Here is a 17,094-nt window from a genome sequence, read left to right on the forward strand (position 1 = left end):
GGGCCCTCCTTCAGGCCTTCAGCCATTCCTCAGAACTTTGCCCCTGGCCGGGCGCGGTGGCTCAAGCCTGTAATCCCAGCACTTTGGGAGGCTGAGACGGGCGGATCACGAGGTCAGGAGATCGAGACCATCCTGGCTAACACGGTGAAACCCCGTCTCTACTAAAAATACAAAAACGAGCCGGGCGAGGTGGCGGGTGCCTGTAGTCCCAGCTACTCGGGAGGCTGAGGCAGGAGAATGGCGTAAACCCGGGAGGCGGAGCTTGCAGTGAGCTGAGATCTGGCCACTGCACTCCAGTCCGGGCGACAGAGCGACACTCCGCCTCAAAAAAAAAAAAAAAAAAAAAAAAGAACTTTGCCCCTTAGGAGGTGATAGGGTAGCTCTCTCTTTGCCCTTGTTCATTTCCTCGGAGAGCCTTTTCCTTCCCACCCGCCTGTGTTCCTTTCCCAGCAGCACCCGACCTTGCATATCTGTTCATTGCCTGTTGACTCCCCCATTAGAATGTCACCCTGGCGAGAGCAGGGACTTGCTCATTCTCTTTCCGGTAGTGTTCCCAGCTCCTTGTGCTTGGTGCATATTAGGCATCCCCATGTTATATATTTACTGAGAGAATGAATGACTCAGTTGTGTCCGTCAGAGCTGTGAGCGTGTGAACCCAGAGCTAATGGACCATGGCGTCTTCCCTTTCTCCTCCTCCTCCTCCAGCTTCCCATAGCTGCCAAGGTGCTGAGGAAGGAGAGGGAGGAAGAGTTTGTGTCCCTGGGGAGCCAGCTCACACCTCCTCCCTGTGTCTGCAGTGGATGAGGAGATTGAGGACACCCTCAGCCTACACTATTTAAGATGGAGTTTCTGTCACGTGCCAGTTGATCCCAGTTTAGAGTCTGCTGAAGGCGGTGGGGCACACAAGTGAAGGGCGTGGACATTTGAGTCAGGTGACTGGTCTACCACATCTAGTTTGTATCACCTTGACAAAATTTCATAGCCTTTCTATATCTTGATCTTGTTATCTGTGAAGGGAGGATGACCTCATAGGGTGGTTCCTGGGATTGAATGCTCTAGCCCACGTGACTCTCCAGCATTGGTCAGGTAGAGGCTGCTTGCTCCACTAAAGCTGTCTGTGTGCTCTACAGGACTGAATAGCTGCTGCTTATTCTACTCCTGGCACCTGTCTAACTGGCCTAGGTGCGCTGCCTCTGTGTCCCTCACCCTGCCCCTTCTAGCACAGAGCACCGGGGGAAGTGCTCTGAGGAGGTGTGAGTGGAAGCCCAGGAGTTTGGGGGACTTCAGCCTGTAATGCCAGTTGTTCACTCTGGAGGGCAGATGCTTTGGTGTGAGATTTGTGTGTGGTTTTTTGTTTGCTTTAGTTTGGTCCTGGTGATTTCCACGGGGTGAGGAGGGATTCAGAGAGAATAAGTGTTATGCTGGGAACTGGCTTGCCCCTGCTTCTCTAGGAAACATCTCTGACTCGTGGGAACTGAGAGGGCATGTGGCAAAGGGTAGATGCTGAGGCGAGGCGAGAGGTCCACCTGCGCCCTGCGCCCAAGGAATCTGCGCATGTGCGTGAGGTAAGGCAGGGTGTGATGTCCACGTGCATGCCACAAGGCAGAGAGTCCACGTGTTCATCTGAGGGGAGAGGAAGGTTGAGTCTTACTGTATGCTGCTCAAGGGTCAGGACAGTGCATGGGCACTGTGCTGGATTTTGGTTCCTAGTAAAAAGCAATGGCCATAGTTCCCTGACCTTCACTACTTCCACGAGGCAGTGGGCTGAGGGCCGGCTCTCTCAGGTCCACTCCTGCTCAGTTGGGTGAGTTGCAAACTCAGTAAAGTAAGTTGTGAGTAAGTAATCTGCATAAGCCAAAGAAATATAAAGTATCTCCCACAAAAAGATTATTAGGGAACAGGATAAAAGAGCTGCAAAAGGTTTTTGTTGGTATTGTCAGATCTGATGTGGGCAAAACAACTATGAGAGATTAGGAAAAAATGTCAATAATCTGGAAGGTTTGTGGTCAGGTTGCTTTGTAAGTGGCAGGTTTTTGCCCTGTGTTAAAGAGGAAATAAGGCCAGCCATGGTAGCTCACGTCTATAATCCCAGCCCTTTGGGAGGCCGAGGCAGGTGGAGTGCCTGAGGTCAGGAATTTGAGACCAACCTGGCAAACATGGTGAAACCCCATCTCTACTGAAAATACAAAAATTAGCTGGGTGTGATGGTACTCTCAGGTCAGAGAATCGCTTGAACTCGGGAGGTGGAGGTTACAGTGAGCCAAGATCATGCCACTGCACTCCAGCCTGGGTGACAGAGCGAGACTCCATTTCAAAAAAAAGAAAGATAAATAATAAATGATAGAGAACATATTGTAACTGGTTTACGCAAGAGAGTAACAGGGAGGAGCAGCAAGGGAGCTGTCAGAACAGCCTTAGCCCATACCAGAAGGCTGCCAGAGAAATGCACAATCATATCTGAAAATGTTTGTGGCACGTAGTATGTATTTAGTATACATCTTATTATAATTACATATTTATGTGTATAGTATTTTTTAAGTTAATTTCCTACTTGGTCTATTAGCAACCAATCACGGATATATATCAGGCTAATGGTACTCATGAATGGAGCTGTCCATTATATTTTCTTGACTCCTGGAAGACTGGTCTGTCAGCTTTGTTTCGTAAGACTGGAAAGATGACATATGACTATGTTAATAACTATGTTAACACTCTTACTAAAATAACCAGTATATTTGGATTCCACTTTCAATGGAATGTCTTATGGTCAAATTGGCCTTCTTTCAGATTTTTAGTTGCACGGTTTTTTCTTTACCTTCTGAATACTGTGTGGACATAATTGCAGTTGTGGATGACTGTGGTTCAGCAGGAGCTCAAAGACACCAGAAGTGTTGTGAGTCCAGATGTAGGGAGTGGAGAACAGGATTGGGGGCGAGTTGGTGGGAAATGGGAAGACTTATTTCAACCTTGGACCTTCTTATTTGATGGAAATGTTTTGACTTCTGGGCATCAGTCACTGAGGTCCAAACACAAAAACAAAGGCAGATCCTTCTGAAGCATGGTGGACTTTTAACTTTGTATGATTTTGGAATTCCAGTTAACCATTACTTCTATTAAGTTGGTCACTGAAAATTTACTGCGCGAATCCAACAGCAACCCACAACCTAAACATCCCTGGCTGTCTTGTTTTCACAGGTGTTGGGGCGATGTTTCCTGACTGTGGTGCAAGTCCATTTCCAGTTTTTGACTCATGCATTACAGAAGGTCCAGCCGGTGGCTCACTCTTGCTTTGCTGAGGTCATTGTGCCAGAAAAAAAGAACAGCAGCAGTGGCGGCAGCTTATCTGGCATGGGCCACACACCTGAACTGGAAGAAGCTGTGCGGTCCTGGCGGGGGGCTGCTGAGGTAACCCTGGCTTTGGGGAGATTGGTACCTGTGTTCAAGTAGGAGAGGCTCCAGAGGGCCTTTGCCTGTCGATTCTCAAAAGAGCCATTTCATTTAGAAATGTACATTTTAAACTGTTTCATTAGCTTGTTCATTCATTTAACAGTGAACATCTTTGTGAATGCCCACTTTGTGCCAGGCATGTGCCAGGCACTAGGATGACAATCTCTACTCACAGCCTTCTGGGAGAATAGGATTACAAAAACAGGGTTAAGGGGCCAGGATGGAGATGTGCGGGAGCCAGAGGAAGGGAGGGTGGGAGGGTCATGTCTCTGAACGGTAGTGCTGCAGGAAAGCTAAGATGGGGGACCAGTGAGAAGAGGCTGGCACCCAAGTCAGGAAAGACGGGGTGGAGCTGTCTGGGGAGGGTAAGTAGCCAGCCAGGCAGCGAGGCAGGCAAGCAGGAGTGTTTGGCAGACAGATGGGATGGCAGGCTCCAAAGATAAAACCACAGCAGGGCGAGAGCTCAGTGGACACAGGGAATTTTGTCTGTTTTTTGCTAGTCAAATCATTCCCTATAGCAGTGCTTGGAATCTTTGAAACTTTTTTAATTCTTTAAGTTTTTCTTTTCTTTTCTTTTCTTTTTGAGACAGGGTGTCGCTCTGCTGTCTAGGCTGAAGTGCAGTGCTGTGATCAAGGCTCACTACAGCCTGGACCTCCAGGCTTAAGAGATCCTCCCATCTCAACCTCTTCCAAGTAGCTGGGACTACAGGCTCATGCCACCATGTCTAGCTTATTATTATTATTATTATTACTATTACTATTATTCTATTCTTCTTTTTTGGTAGAGATGGAGTCTCACTGTGTTGTCCAGGCTGGTCTTGAGCTGCTGGGCTCAAGTGATCCACCTACCTCTGCCTCCCAAAGTGCTGGAATTACAGGCATGAGCCACTGTGCCTAGACAAGATTCTTTTTTGTTTTGTTTTGTTTTGAGATGGAGTCTCACTCTGTCCCCCAGGTTGGAGTGCAGTGGCTTGGCTCACTGCAAGCTCTGCCTCCTGAGTTCACGCCATTCTCCTGCCTCAGCCTCCCGAGTAGCTGGGACTATAGGCGCCTGCCACTACGCCTGGCCTTTTTTTTTTTTTTTTTGATTTTTAGTAGAGACGGGGTCTCACCGTGTTAGCCAGGATGATCTTGATCTTTTGACCTCGTGATCTGCCTGCCTCGGCTTCCCAAAGTGCTGGGATTACCTCGTGATCTGCCTGCCTCCGGCCTCCCAAAGTCTGGGATTACAGGTGTGGACAAGATTCTTAATTGGTCTAACTCTGCCCAGATCCTCATTTGTCAGTTGCTTTACATGTGATCTGAGCAGTTCTCTAGTATGCTTTATGTGACTTCATGAAGTTTTTTTTGTTTGTTTTTTGGTTTTTTTTTTTGATACGGGGTCTTGCCCTGTCGCCCAGGCTGGAGTACAGTGGCACGATCTTGGCTCACTGCAGCCTCCGCCTGCTGGGTTCAAACAATTCTCTGCCTCAGCCTCCCTCGTAGCTGGGATTACAGGTGCCCGCCACCACGCCTGGCTAATTTTTGTATTTTAGCCCAGCTAAGTTTTGTATTTTTAGTAGAGGCAGGGTTTCACCATCTTGGCCAGGCTGGTCTTGAACTCCTAACCTTGTGATCTACCTGCCTTGGCCTCTGAAAGTGCTGGGATTACAGGCGTGAGCCACCACGCCGGACCAACATGAAGTCTTTTATCCCTTGGAAGATTGGCTATTTCCCAGCACAGGAGATATGTTTATAAAATCTAACCATCATGCAAGAGCTAGACCAGGAGGTTGGCTCCCTAGTGGATAGAGAGCGCAGTGGTGTGGGATGGTGTGGCATGGTCATCAGCAATAACGTGGGGGAGAATTGTGCGAGTCTTCTCTCGTGGTGACAACCTTATGACTGAATGGTGGGCTGCAGGGAGCCACTCTGGTGGGGCGATTTCAGCCTAGCGCAGGGTTGCTTTCCTAGTCACTCTGGTGTGGCATTCGCTATTCCTTTTCCACAGCCAGAAGCACTTAAGCTTAAATAAAAGGCAATCAAAAACAGCTCTGAAAAAGTCTGTTTTAAGGAGACTTTTGCCTATGATCAGTGACATTTCTTTTGGGAGACAGAGTTTCGCTCTTGTTGCTCAGGCTGGAGTGCAGTGGCATGATCTTGGCTCACTGCAACCTCCACCTCCCAGGTTCAAGCAATTCTCCTGCTTCAGCCTCCTGAGTAGCTGGGATAACAGGCACACACCACCACGCCAGGCTAATTTTTTTATTTTTAGTAGAGATGAGGTTTCACCATGTTGGCCTGGCTGGTCTCGAACTCCTGACCTCAGGTGATCCACCCTCCTTGGCCTTCCAAAATGCTGGGATTACAGGTGGGAGCCACCTTCTTGTAGGCATTTTACTACATCTTTGTTTCCAGTATGAGAAATAAAAAATAAACATTAGAAGTTGAGACTTTAACTAGGACTTACTGCTCCATTTTACCGAGTAGAAGATAATTTTCTTTTCTTTTATTTCTTTTTTTTTTTTTTTTTGAGACAGAGTCTTGCTCTTTCGCCCAGGCTGGAGTGCAGTGGCACAATCCCCACTCACTGCACCCTCCGCCTCCCAGGTTCAAGTAGTTCTCCTGCCTCAGCCTCCTCAGTAGCTGGGATTATAGGCGCCTGCCACCATGCCCAGCCAGTTTTTGTGTTTTTAGTAGAGATGGGGTTTCGTCATGTTGGCCAGGATGGTCTCAAGCTCCTGACCTCAGGTGATCCACCTGACTCGGCCTCCCAAAGTGCTGAGATTACAGGCGTGAGGCACCACCCGGGCCAAAAGATAATTTTTTAAAACTATCCCAACAGGCAAACACAGAGTAAACCATAATTTATAGTTAACAGTATAGTGATTCATTAATGTCTAGTTCACATCATTCCATAATGAACTTGGCAAAGTATTTCATTTTATGTTTTGGAAATTTTCTTTAGTAAAATTTTCAAAACATGATTTTTCACATCTTAATATTGTCCAGTCTCTAGTTTTTTTATTATTTTAATTTCATGCCATTTGCTGCATTGTTGTCATTTCTTTTTAATTTTCACTGTTTGCTTGCTTGTTTTGGTCTTTTTCCTGTTTGCTTGCATGTTTTGGTCTGTCTTTCATGCTAAAGACTTTCCTTGAGCTGGCTTTCTGTTCGTCAGAAAGGCCCTAGAATGCTAATTGGAGGCTGTGTGTGGGGTTGGACCAGTTGGCTTTATTGTAGATGGCTGGGCCCTGAGGTCCAGACCTGTACCTTGTCGCCTTGTCGTGTGACTTTACAGCCCTCGGTGTCCTCTTGGCTGCTGGGCCCCAGCCTCCTGACTGCTCAGCTCACACATGTGAACCTAACACCTGCCTTGGTCCCCTGCTCTATCTTCTGGACCACTCATGCTAAGGACCAGCCCACAGTAGGAGGCCTCCAAGTGCTCTCTTGACCTGTTCACCTTGACCTTTTCTGCCACCATTTTAGTCTGTCCAGGCCTTTCTGCCCTTTTTACACTCCTTTGCTTTCAGCCAGTGATGCCACCTTCCACTACACTGAGAAAATAGAATCTCCCTGATGGCAGCCCTTCTTCCTCATGTGGCCAAGCCACCACCACCCCTGCCACCCCGCTTCACACCCATCTTTTCTTCCTTCTCCTGCCTCATGACAGCAAGGGAGGTGCTGTCTTCTCCTGTCCAGGATTGCCCGGTGCCCACCTTGCCCCCATCCTCGAGGGCCCAGCTTCTGTGGTGTGACCCAGTGTTTTCTCTCCCTCATCCTCAGCCTGTTCCCGCCAGTACACAAAGATGCTTCCCACAGAAAAGTCCACTCTGCCCTGCCCTCTTTCTCTGCTCTTTTCTCAGCCAACTTCTTGGAGTAGTTGTCTGCCTTTCTTTCACTTTTCATTCGTTCTAAAAAATTACTATTTTATTTTTACTGCACCCTGTGGCTCCTTACTGCTCCTGGCATACCCCATAGACAGTTTACCCAGAGTAGTCTAAAAAGTAATTATTGTTGAAGTATTTCAGGCATATAGAACATTTCATACCCATCAGTATCTTCCTTTTAGCTGCCTGCCGTATTTGCTCATGCCTGTTACATATTTTTAACAGAAAAGTATCACCAGTGCACCTTTTTTTTTTTTTTTTATCTTTTTAAGACTGGGTCTTGCTTTTGTTGCCCAGGCTGGTGTGCAGTGGTGATCACAGCTTACTGCAGTCTTGACCTCCTTGGCTCAAGCAATCCTCCTGAGTGTCTCAGACTATAGGCATGCACCACCATGCTTGGCTAATTATTTATTTTATTTTACTGTTTATTTATTTTTGCAAAGACAGGGTCTTGTTATGTTCCCAGGCTGGTCCCCAGCTCCTAGGCTCCTGCACCCAGTCTGCAAATTCACTTGAATCCCTTTTGTACCTCTCCACTTTCTTATGCATCCCTTCGTCTCTAGAGATAACCTCTTTTGAATTTGAAGCCTGTGATTCTTGTGCATATTATTTTTCCATATATGAATGTATCCATATATAAGGTATTATTTTACACAGTCTGAAACTTTATGTACATGATGTCATTCAGCTTGCTGAAATCTGGCTTCCACTCCTATACAAGAACATGCCTTCTCTTGTCAAGGTCATTGGTGCCTTCCTTCCATGTTTTCAAATCCAGGGAAGCCTTTCAACAACTTTCAGCAGCTCATAGCAGTGTGGAGAATATTCCTCCCTGGAAATACGCTCATCTTGTGACATCCAAGAACCAGGCTTTCTTTCCTCTTGGGTCATCCTTTCTTCATCTAGTTTACTGGCTTCTCCTTCCTCAACACAACTTCTGAATGAGTTTCTCCAGGCTCAGTTCTAGCTGCCCTTCTCCTTAGGGGTTCTCCATACAGTCTTGGGACTCAAAAAGCCACCTGTGTCCTGGGAGGGGGCTCAAATGTGTGTGACCAGTGAGCAGCCCACTTCCTGTGGGCTTCAGGCACTTGAGCTCAGCTGCTACCGGGGGTCTCGCAGGTGGCTCGGATGTAGCCTCTCTCCACTCACCTATTCCTCCCTAGACCCTCTCCATGCTAGTAAGCGGTGCCATCCCACACTAGGTTGTTCACTTGAGAAAGCTGAGATTTATCCTTCAGCATTTCCATCATGTCCATACCTAGTCCAGTCCTTAAGAAAACCCGGCAGGTCCCACCTCCAAAATGCTATCCCAGATCTGTCCCCTTCTTCCATGTCCTTTATCACTACCCTCGTTCAGGGAATTGTTACTTCTCCCCTCCCTGTCTTGCTCTCCTTCATTTTAAAATTGGATGATGTTGCTTCTCATTTCCTTAGGGTAGCACGTGGATCCCTCGGCACGACCTGCCTAGACCTGCCTAGTCTGGCTCCTGCCTTGATGGCCAGCCTTATCAGTGATCACCCTGCCCTCGCTCACTGGGCTGTAGTTCCTTGGATGTGTCTTTCTTTCTTATCTTGGATCCTTGGCCTGTTTCATGGACCCGTCTGTTGGTCTTGACACCCCCACCCCACCCCACACACATGCAGTTCCATTCATGACCTTCTCCTCTAATTCTCACCGTAAATGCTGCTTTCTGGGTATCTAGGACACTCCCTGGTATAGTCCTCTGTTTCCCTCAGTGTTTTTTCTCCATTTATAATTATGTTTTCCTTGTTCACCTTTTTGGCCATGAGGCTGTCAGCTCCAGGAGGGTAAGGAGCAGCTTTGTGCTCTAGCATGTACCTAATACACCACCTTGTGAGCTAAATATTTGACTGAAAGATTCTTAGAAAGAGTCAAACAGTTTTAAACTGTGAGACTGTTAGGTTTCAGGGAAGGGTGTTTACATACAGTTTGTGAAACCAAAGCTTTGGAACTTTACGGCATTATAGCAGCTAGTCATTTTCCTGTAGTCTGCAAGTTTTGTAAATATTACAACTCCTGCACTGGCCCAGCAGAACAAAAGTTAACTGCTAAAAAATGTTACTTGGGGCCGGGCGCGGTGACTCAAGCCTGTAATCCCAGCACTTTGGGAGGCCGAGACGGGCGGATCACGAGGTCAGGAGATCAAGACCATCCTGGCTAACACAGTGAAACCCCGTCTCTACTAAAAAATACAAAAAAACTAGCCGGGCGAGGTGGCGGGCGCCTGTAGTCCCAGCTACTCGGGAGGCTGAGGCAGGAGAATGGCGTGAACCTGGGAGGCGGAGCTTGCAGTGAGCAGAGATCCGGCCACTGCACTCCAGCCTGGGCGGCAGAGCAAGACTCCGTCTCAAAAAAAAAAAAAAATGTTACTTGGTTCACAGAATTGCAACAAAAATAGAAATCTAAAAACAGTTCATCTGTAATCCCATCTAATAAATCAAATATATATTTTTCTGTATTCTCTTCTTGTCCTGATCCATGTATGTATTTTCTGCATTTAATCATCAAATGACAGAGATTAGTTTCTCCTTTTCTATCTTGCTTATCTACTCTTCATAAACATATGTAGTGACTGAACAATAAATATTTAATTTTCTGTGCAGATTTGAAAAGCTCTGTTTTTCGTTAACATGCCAATGTATATTTTTCCTGTTCTGTATTCATGTGGCCTTTTCCTTCACTGTATAGGAATGCCCAACCATGTATGTTCTTCCTTTCTTTTTTTTTATTCTGGAAACTCCAAGTGCCAATATTCTAGGTAACCTGTCTTTTTAAAGCAGGAAAGTTAAAAATGTCTGAATATATATATGTATATATAAAACAAATAACAAGTAGGTAAGTCTTTTTTCCAGGGTTCCTAAAATAAAGGGAGATTTCGGCCGGGTGTCGTGGCTCAAGCCTGTAATCCCAGCTTTTGGGAGGCCAAGGTGGGTGGATCACGTAAGGTCAGGAGTTCAATACCAGCCTGACCCAACATCATGAAACCCCATCTCTACTAAAAATACAGAACTTAACTGGGCACAGTGGTGGGCGCCTGTAATCCCAGCTACTCGGGAGGCTGAGTTCAGCAGGAGAATCGCTTGAACTCGGGAGGTGGAGGTTGCAGTTAGCCGAGATAGCACCACTACACTCCAGCCTGGGTGACAGAGGAAGACCTTGTCTCAAAAAAAATAAAATAAAATAAAGGGAGATTTCCTTTATCTTCAGGATGGTTAATTAGGCTTTCAAAATTTGGGCTGCTCACTTTGCAGTACAAACAATCTAGAACTTCTAGTTTATTTGCTTAGATGGTTTATTGCTGCATTTTAGTTGAGGGGGTTTTTCTTGTTGTTATTGTTGGTCTAATGTTGCTAGAACTGTGCGACCCTCTTTTACCTACCAGTTACTACATATGTTGCAGGCGACATCTAGGCTAAGAGAAAGAGGCTGTGATGGTTGCCTGGCAGGAATTGAAGTTCAACAACTCTTTTGTTCTCAAAGTGCAGCAATTCCTGAGCACCAGCTAAAAGAACTGAACATAAAAATCGACAGTGCTTTGCAAGTAAGTTTTTCAGAACTGACATACTGATTTCCATGGGATAGAAACAAGGGAGAGAGTTAAAGTTGTGATGTTGAACCAATTACAAAGGGTTATAAAGTAGTAATTGGCCTCGAGTCTTTTAATAGCTATAGAAATTTAAGACTTCTATTTCCATTGAACTGTCATCTTATAATTTGCTTTATGATCTTGATTGTTAAAAATAACTTATTTCCAGGCATATAAGATAGCTCTGGAAAGCTTAGGACACTGTGAATATGCAATGAAAGCTGGCTTCCACCTGAATCCAAAGGCGATTGAAGCAAGTTTGCAGGTACACTTTTCCTTCCTAAAGCTCTGGGGACCTGGGGTGCTGCTGCTGCAGTGTAATGTGAACCAAGTGTTTTAACAGATGAGCGATGGGTCACCTCTCCTCTTCCATTCATTCCTTTTCCAGGGCTGCTGCAGCGAGGCGGAAGCCCAGCAGACAGGGCGGAGGCAGACACCCCCGCAGCCCATGCAGTGTGAGCTCCCCACCGTCCCTGTGCAGATAGGATCGCACTTCCTGAAGGGCGTCTCCTTTAATGAGTCGGCCGCCGACAATCTGAAACTTAAGACGGTAGCTTTCCATGGGGTTCCGGCAACTGAGTGTGAACTTGAAAATAGAGTTTTTAAGAGAAATGTAAAGGCTTGCAAAGGACGTAGATTAAAAAACAAAATGGGGCTGGGCATGGTGGCTCACGCCTGTAATCCTAGCACTTTGGAAGGCCAAAGCAGGTGGTTCACCTGAGGTCAGGAGTTTGAGACTAGCCTGGATCAACATGGTGAAACCCCATTTCCACTAAAAATACAAAAATCAGCCGGGTGTGGTGGCGCACGCCTGTAGTCCCAGCTATTCGGGAGGCTGAGGCGGGAGAATTGCTTGAACCCATGAGGTGGAGGCTGCAGTGAGCTAAGATTGTGCCATTGCACTCCAGCCTGGGCAGCAAGAGCAAAACTCTGTCTTAAAAAAAAAAAAATTAAAAAGCAGACCTATGGAAACTTTAATCAGACATTTGTCAAGCAAGTTTTTTTTTGTTTTTTGAGATGGGGTTTTACTCTCTCATCCAGGCTAGAGTACAGTGGTGTGATCTCTGTCAGCTCACTGCAACCTTCACCTCCTGGGTTCAAGCAATCCTCCTGCCTCAGCCTCTGAAGAAGCTGGGACTACAGGCATGTGCTACCATGGTAGCCTGGCTAATTTTTGTATTTTTAGTAGAGACGGGGTTTCACTGTGTTGGCCAGGATGATCTCGAACTCCTGACCTCAGCTGATCCACCTTACTTGGCCTCCCAAAGTGCTGGGATTATAGGCATGAGCCACCGACCTGGGCCAAGAGAGTTTTATTCATAATTTTATTCAGATGTTTAACAGAAAGGGTTTGAAAGTACACTATAAGATATTGTTTATGCCGGGCGCGGTGGCTCAAGCCTGTAATCCCAGCACTTTGGGAGGCCGAGACAGGCGGATCACGAGGTCAGGAGATCGAGACCATCCTGGCTAACACGGTGAAACCCCGTCTCTACTAAAAAATACAAAAACTAGCCGGGCGAGATGGCGGGCGCCTGTAGTCCCAGCTACTCGGGAGGCTGAGGCAGGAGAATGGCATAAACCCGGGAGGCGGAGCTTGCAGTGAGCTGAGATCCGGCCACTGCACTCCAGTCCGGGCAACAGAGCGAGACTCCGCCTCAAAAAAAAAAAAAAAAAAGATATTGTTTATGATTAATGTCTCTCAGTGGACTTGTATGAATTAAATAAGAAGAGAGATATTGTCATAATGCTGCAGTGATCATGATTATTTGTGGAACGTCATGTGTTCCAGTCATTGTGCTAGGTGCTCCACATCATTGTCTCACTTAATGCTCACCCACGAGGTGGGGGTGCTGCCCTTTGGCCCACCTGCCACACCTGGGAACTGATACCCAAGGTCACACAGCTAGAAAGTAGAAGAGCTAGAATTTGAGCTTATGTAATCTGTTTCCAGAGCCTGAATACCTGACTTCTTGGTCATCCAAAATAAAATTGAGATTTTAATTGGTATTTGCTTGTATCACATTATTTTGTTTCCCTATTTGGAGGGATTCAGAATTTCAAAATTGCTCAATCAGTTCACATCAGTAGATTGCTAAATAATTCTGTATTTTGTGCTGGTATAGAAATACCTGTGTATATTATTGCATATGTATCCATATCTAGTCATTCATTCTATGGAGTTGAGAAAATCTCTGAGAGTGATTGATGATGATTACTAAAGAAGTTCAAATGACATAATTAGGGTGTATTTAAAATGCTCTTCTTGAGCCAGACGTGGTGGCTCATGCCTGTAATTACAGCACTTTGGGAGGCCAAGGTGGACGGATCTCCTGAGGTCAGGAGTTCAAGACCAGCCTGAGCAACATGGCAAAACCCCATCTCTACTAAAAATACAAAAATTAGCTGGGTGTAGTGGCGGGCGCCCATAATCCCAGCTACTCAAGAGGCTGAGGCAGAAGAATTGCTTGAACCCAGGAGGTGGAGGTTGCAGTGAGCTGAGATTGTGCCAGTGCACTCCAGTCTAGGCAACAGAGCAAGGCTGCGTCTCAAAAAAAAAAAAAAGTTGCCCTTCTCCCAGGAGTTCAAGACTAGCCTGGGCAACATAGCAAGATTCCACGTCTACAAAAAATTTAAAAATTAGTTGAGTGTGGTGGTGTGCACTTACCTGTGTGGTCCCAGCTACTGGGGAGGCTTGAAGCAGGAGAATCACATAAGCCCGAGGGGTCGAGGCTGCAGTGAGCCATGTTCATGCCACTGGAGTGCAGCTTGGATGATAGAGTGAGACCGTGTCTCAAAAAACATATAAATAAAATGCTCTTCTCTTGAGGATGATTGTATAAATGCATTTTTACAAATTTTAGAACCTTGCATGGCTTTGTCTTGAGGTGTGAACTCTCTTCTTACCAATCTATAGCATACAATGTTACAGCTGATGAAGGAGGCAGGCTGCTATAATGGAATCACATCCAGGGATGATTTTCCTGTGACTGAAGTGCTGAACCAGGTTTGCCCATCCACATGGCGGGGTGCCTGCAAGACGGCGGTGCAGCTGCTGTTTGGCCAGGCTGGACTGGTGAGTGAGTGCGGGTGGTGGATGATAGGTGGAATACCAAGATGTTTCAAGCATATGAGGATGTGGTGCAGACACATGTGTGAAAATATTGAATAATTTAAAAAGTTATTTGGTGCTATGGAATTTAGACCAGGAAGGTAGACAAGGTAAAGGAAGAGCAGCATTTAAAAAATCTCTTTAAAAAGAAAAATCAGATTGATAATACATATTTGCAGGGAACCTAGTTGCAAAATGATGCTATGGGCTTTGCTCATTTTAAGAAAACCATTACAGGCTGGGCCCCGTGGCTCATGCGTGTAGTCCTAGCACTTTGGCAGGAGGATTGCTTAAGTCTAGGAGTTTTAAATCAGCCTGGGCAACATAGTGAGACCCTGCCTCTATTTTTTCTTTTTTTTTTTTTTTGTGACAGACTCTTGCTCTGTCGCCCAGGCTGCAGTGCAGTGACACGATCTCAACTCGCCGCAACCTCTGCCTCCTAGGTTTGAGTGATTCTCCTGCCTTAGCTTCCCAAGTAACTGAGATTACAGGTGCCCGCCACCACACCTGGATAATTTTTTTTTTTTTTGAGATGGAGTCTCGCTGTGTTGCACAGGCTGCAGTGCAGTGGCGTGATCTCGGCTCACCACAACCTCTGCCTCCTGGGTTCAAGTGATTCTCCTCCCTCAGCCTCACGAGTAGCTGGAACTACAGGTATGCACCACCATGCCTGGCTAATTTTTGTATTTTTTAGTAGAGACAAGGTTTCACTATGTTGGCCAGGCTGGTCTCGAACTCCTGACCTCGTGATCCGTCCACTTAGGCATCCCAAACTGCTGGAATTACAGGCATGAGCCACCATACCCGGCCCTTAAAAAAAAAAGAAAAGAAAAATTACATTAGTAACAATTTGACAGGGCCCCTTAACCTAGCCCCTATTCTGGACCTACATTGGATGTCTGTTGCTCAAACATCCCATGCTTCTTCCTGTCCCAGGCCTGTGCTCTTGATGCCCCTTTTATCTGAAAATACTCTTCTCTCTGGTTATCATGTAGGTCACTCCTTATCTTCCTGGTGTCAGCTCCAAAATCACCTCCTCTTAGAGGCCTACCTTGACCACAGTGGTATAAGTAGTGCCCCGATCCAGTCACTGTATACCAGTTCTGTTTATCTCCTTCTTAGCAGTACAGTAACATCAACTAAAAAATAATGATTTGTTCATCTTTCAGAGAAAAAAGAAAGTTTGGCCAGAGTTGAGTGCGTCAGATCAACATCTGAAATCACTATTTAGCTTTTTGTTTGCACCACTGACCCATAGAATCTTATGTATTTGATCTCCCTTTCTAGTAAATGACAACTTTTCAAAAAGATATGGTGGCAGGGCGTGGTGGCTCACACCTGTAATCCCAACCCTTTGGGAGGTTGAGGCAGGTAGATCACCTGAGGTCAGGAGTTCAAGACCAGCCTGGCCAGCATGGCGAAACCTCGTCTCTAAAAATACAAAAATTAGCCAGGTGTGGTGGCGGGCACCTGTAATCCCAGCTACTTGAAAGGCTGAAGCATGAGAATCACTTGAACCCAGGAGTCAGAGATTGCAGTGAGCTGAGATCGTGCCACTGCACTCCAGCCTGGGTGATAGAGTGAGACCCAGTGTCAAAAAAAAAAAAAAGGATACGGCATTTCAGTCAGAGGTTGGAAGGACCTAATTGGAGATTAAGAAAATTAAAGAACTTGTTTTTTAGTCTGATTCCTACTTCATTCACAAAAAGAGCTATTGAGGGTATGCTGTCCTTTTGTTTCAAGCGGGTCAGGGCTCAGGCAGCCTAGCTCAGAGTGGGGCTGCCTTGTGGAGACTCAGATGAGGGCCTGTTCACAGTAATGAGTTACATTTCCTTTGGGATCTTTTCCTCAGTATAGGGACCTCCAAAAGAAGTAGTAAACCAGACATGCCTTGCTGAAGCATGGAAAAGCCCATTGGCTTTACGATACCAATCTATACCCCCAGAGACCATTTAGCTGAAACTGCAAGGACCATGCCAATGAGTTCCCCTGAAAGGAGTGTGCAAAATGAGGCCAAAAGGCACAAAGGCTATTTTGAGAAAACACTGTAGGTTAAAAAAAAAAAGGTCCATGTTACTCAGAGAGCAGAAACTTCTTCCTAGTTCCTTGCGTCTTGATTGCAGGATGCTTTTATGTGTGACTTTAGGTTATGGTTCTGGGGATGGGAGGAGAGAGGAAACACCTGTGTGGTCCAACAGTGGCTATTCCTTTGACAGGAAGTTTTTTCCAAAGGTCATTGCAGATCAGCTATGGGAACTCTTTAAACCAGTGAAAGCTGGCTGCGTTAGAGGCTGAATTTGGAATATGATACACAACTCTATACAGTTTTACCCCTTCTGAAATATTACAGATTTGGTTCTAAAATATTTTATGATTTCTTAAAACATTCTTTTAGTTATTTGAAAATATATTCATTACTTTGTCAGACTCTAGATTACATAGGATACTCTATCACCTATCTAGTATTAAAGACTCTTCCTGGAAATAAGAGGAAATTATTCAAAAAGGGGTTAGTTCTTCCTCTGTCCTGAAGTAGTTCAGTTTTTATTGATGGTTGAGGATAAAATAATCTTTAAAAAAAGTTTCATCCACTTCTGGGCATATCATGACAAATGGGCTTATCTGAAGCATTGGTTTGACTTTTTTTTTTTTTTGAGATGGAGTCTCGCTCTGTTGCCCAGGCTAGAGTGCAGTGGCACGATCTCAGCTCACTACAGCCTCTGCCTCCCGGGTTCAAGCAATTCTCCTGCCTCAGCCTCCCGAGTAGCTCGCACTGCAGGACCACCATGCCTGGCTAATTTTTGTATTTTTAGCAGAGATGGCAGTTTCACCATGTTGGCCAGGGTGGTCTCAAACTCCTGACCACCTGCCTAAGCCTCCCAGTGTGCTGGGATTACAGGCGTGAGCCACTGCACCCAGCCTGGTTTGACTTTCAGTGATACTTTTACTTCTTTTAAGTGCATAAAGTAAAAAACACTAAGATAAAGGACACACATTAATTCCTAATTAACATATTTATAGTTTGGAAAAAGTGCTAGAGGTGCTTGCCAGTTCAGTA

General features: G+C 45.8%; 1 protein-coding gene across 7 annotated transcripts in view; it reads left to right on the plus strand.

Annotated features, from left to right (window-relative positions):
• The window catches only part of GARRE1 (granule associated Rac and RHOG effector 1), a 106,171-nt gene that overhangs the window by 66,930 nt on the left and 22,147 nt on the right, over positions 1-17,094 (plus strand). For all 7 annotated transcript variants that reach the window (XM_033225652.1, XM_033225653.1, XM_033225651.1 and 4 more), the window contains 5 exons: positions 3,196-3,405; positions 10,739-10,879; positions 11,094-11,189; positions 11,313-11,474; positions 13,842-14,000. In XM_033225652.1, the coding sequence (XP_033081543.1) occupies positions 3,196-3,405; positions 10,739-10,879; positions 11,094-11,189; positions 11,313-11,474; positions 13,842-14,000 (768 nt within the window). The remainder of the gene's footprint in view (positions 1-3,195; positions 3,406-10,738; positions 10,880-11,093; positions 11,190-11,312; positions 11,475-13,841; positions 14,001-17,094) is intronic.

The sequence above is a fragment of the Trachypithecus francoisi genome, unplaced genomic scaffold, assembly GCF_009764315.1.
Source record: "Trachypithecus francoisi isolate TF-2019V2 unplaced genomic scaffold, Tfra_2.0 Lachesis_group12, whole genome shotgun sequence".
In the NCBI taxonomy this organism is placed as follows: Eukaryota; Metazoa; Chordata; class Mammalia; order Primates; family Cercopithecidae; genus Trachypithecus; species Trachypithecus francoisi.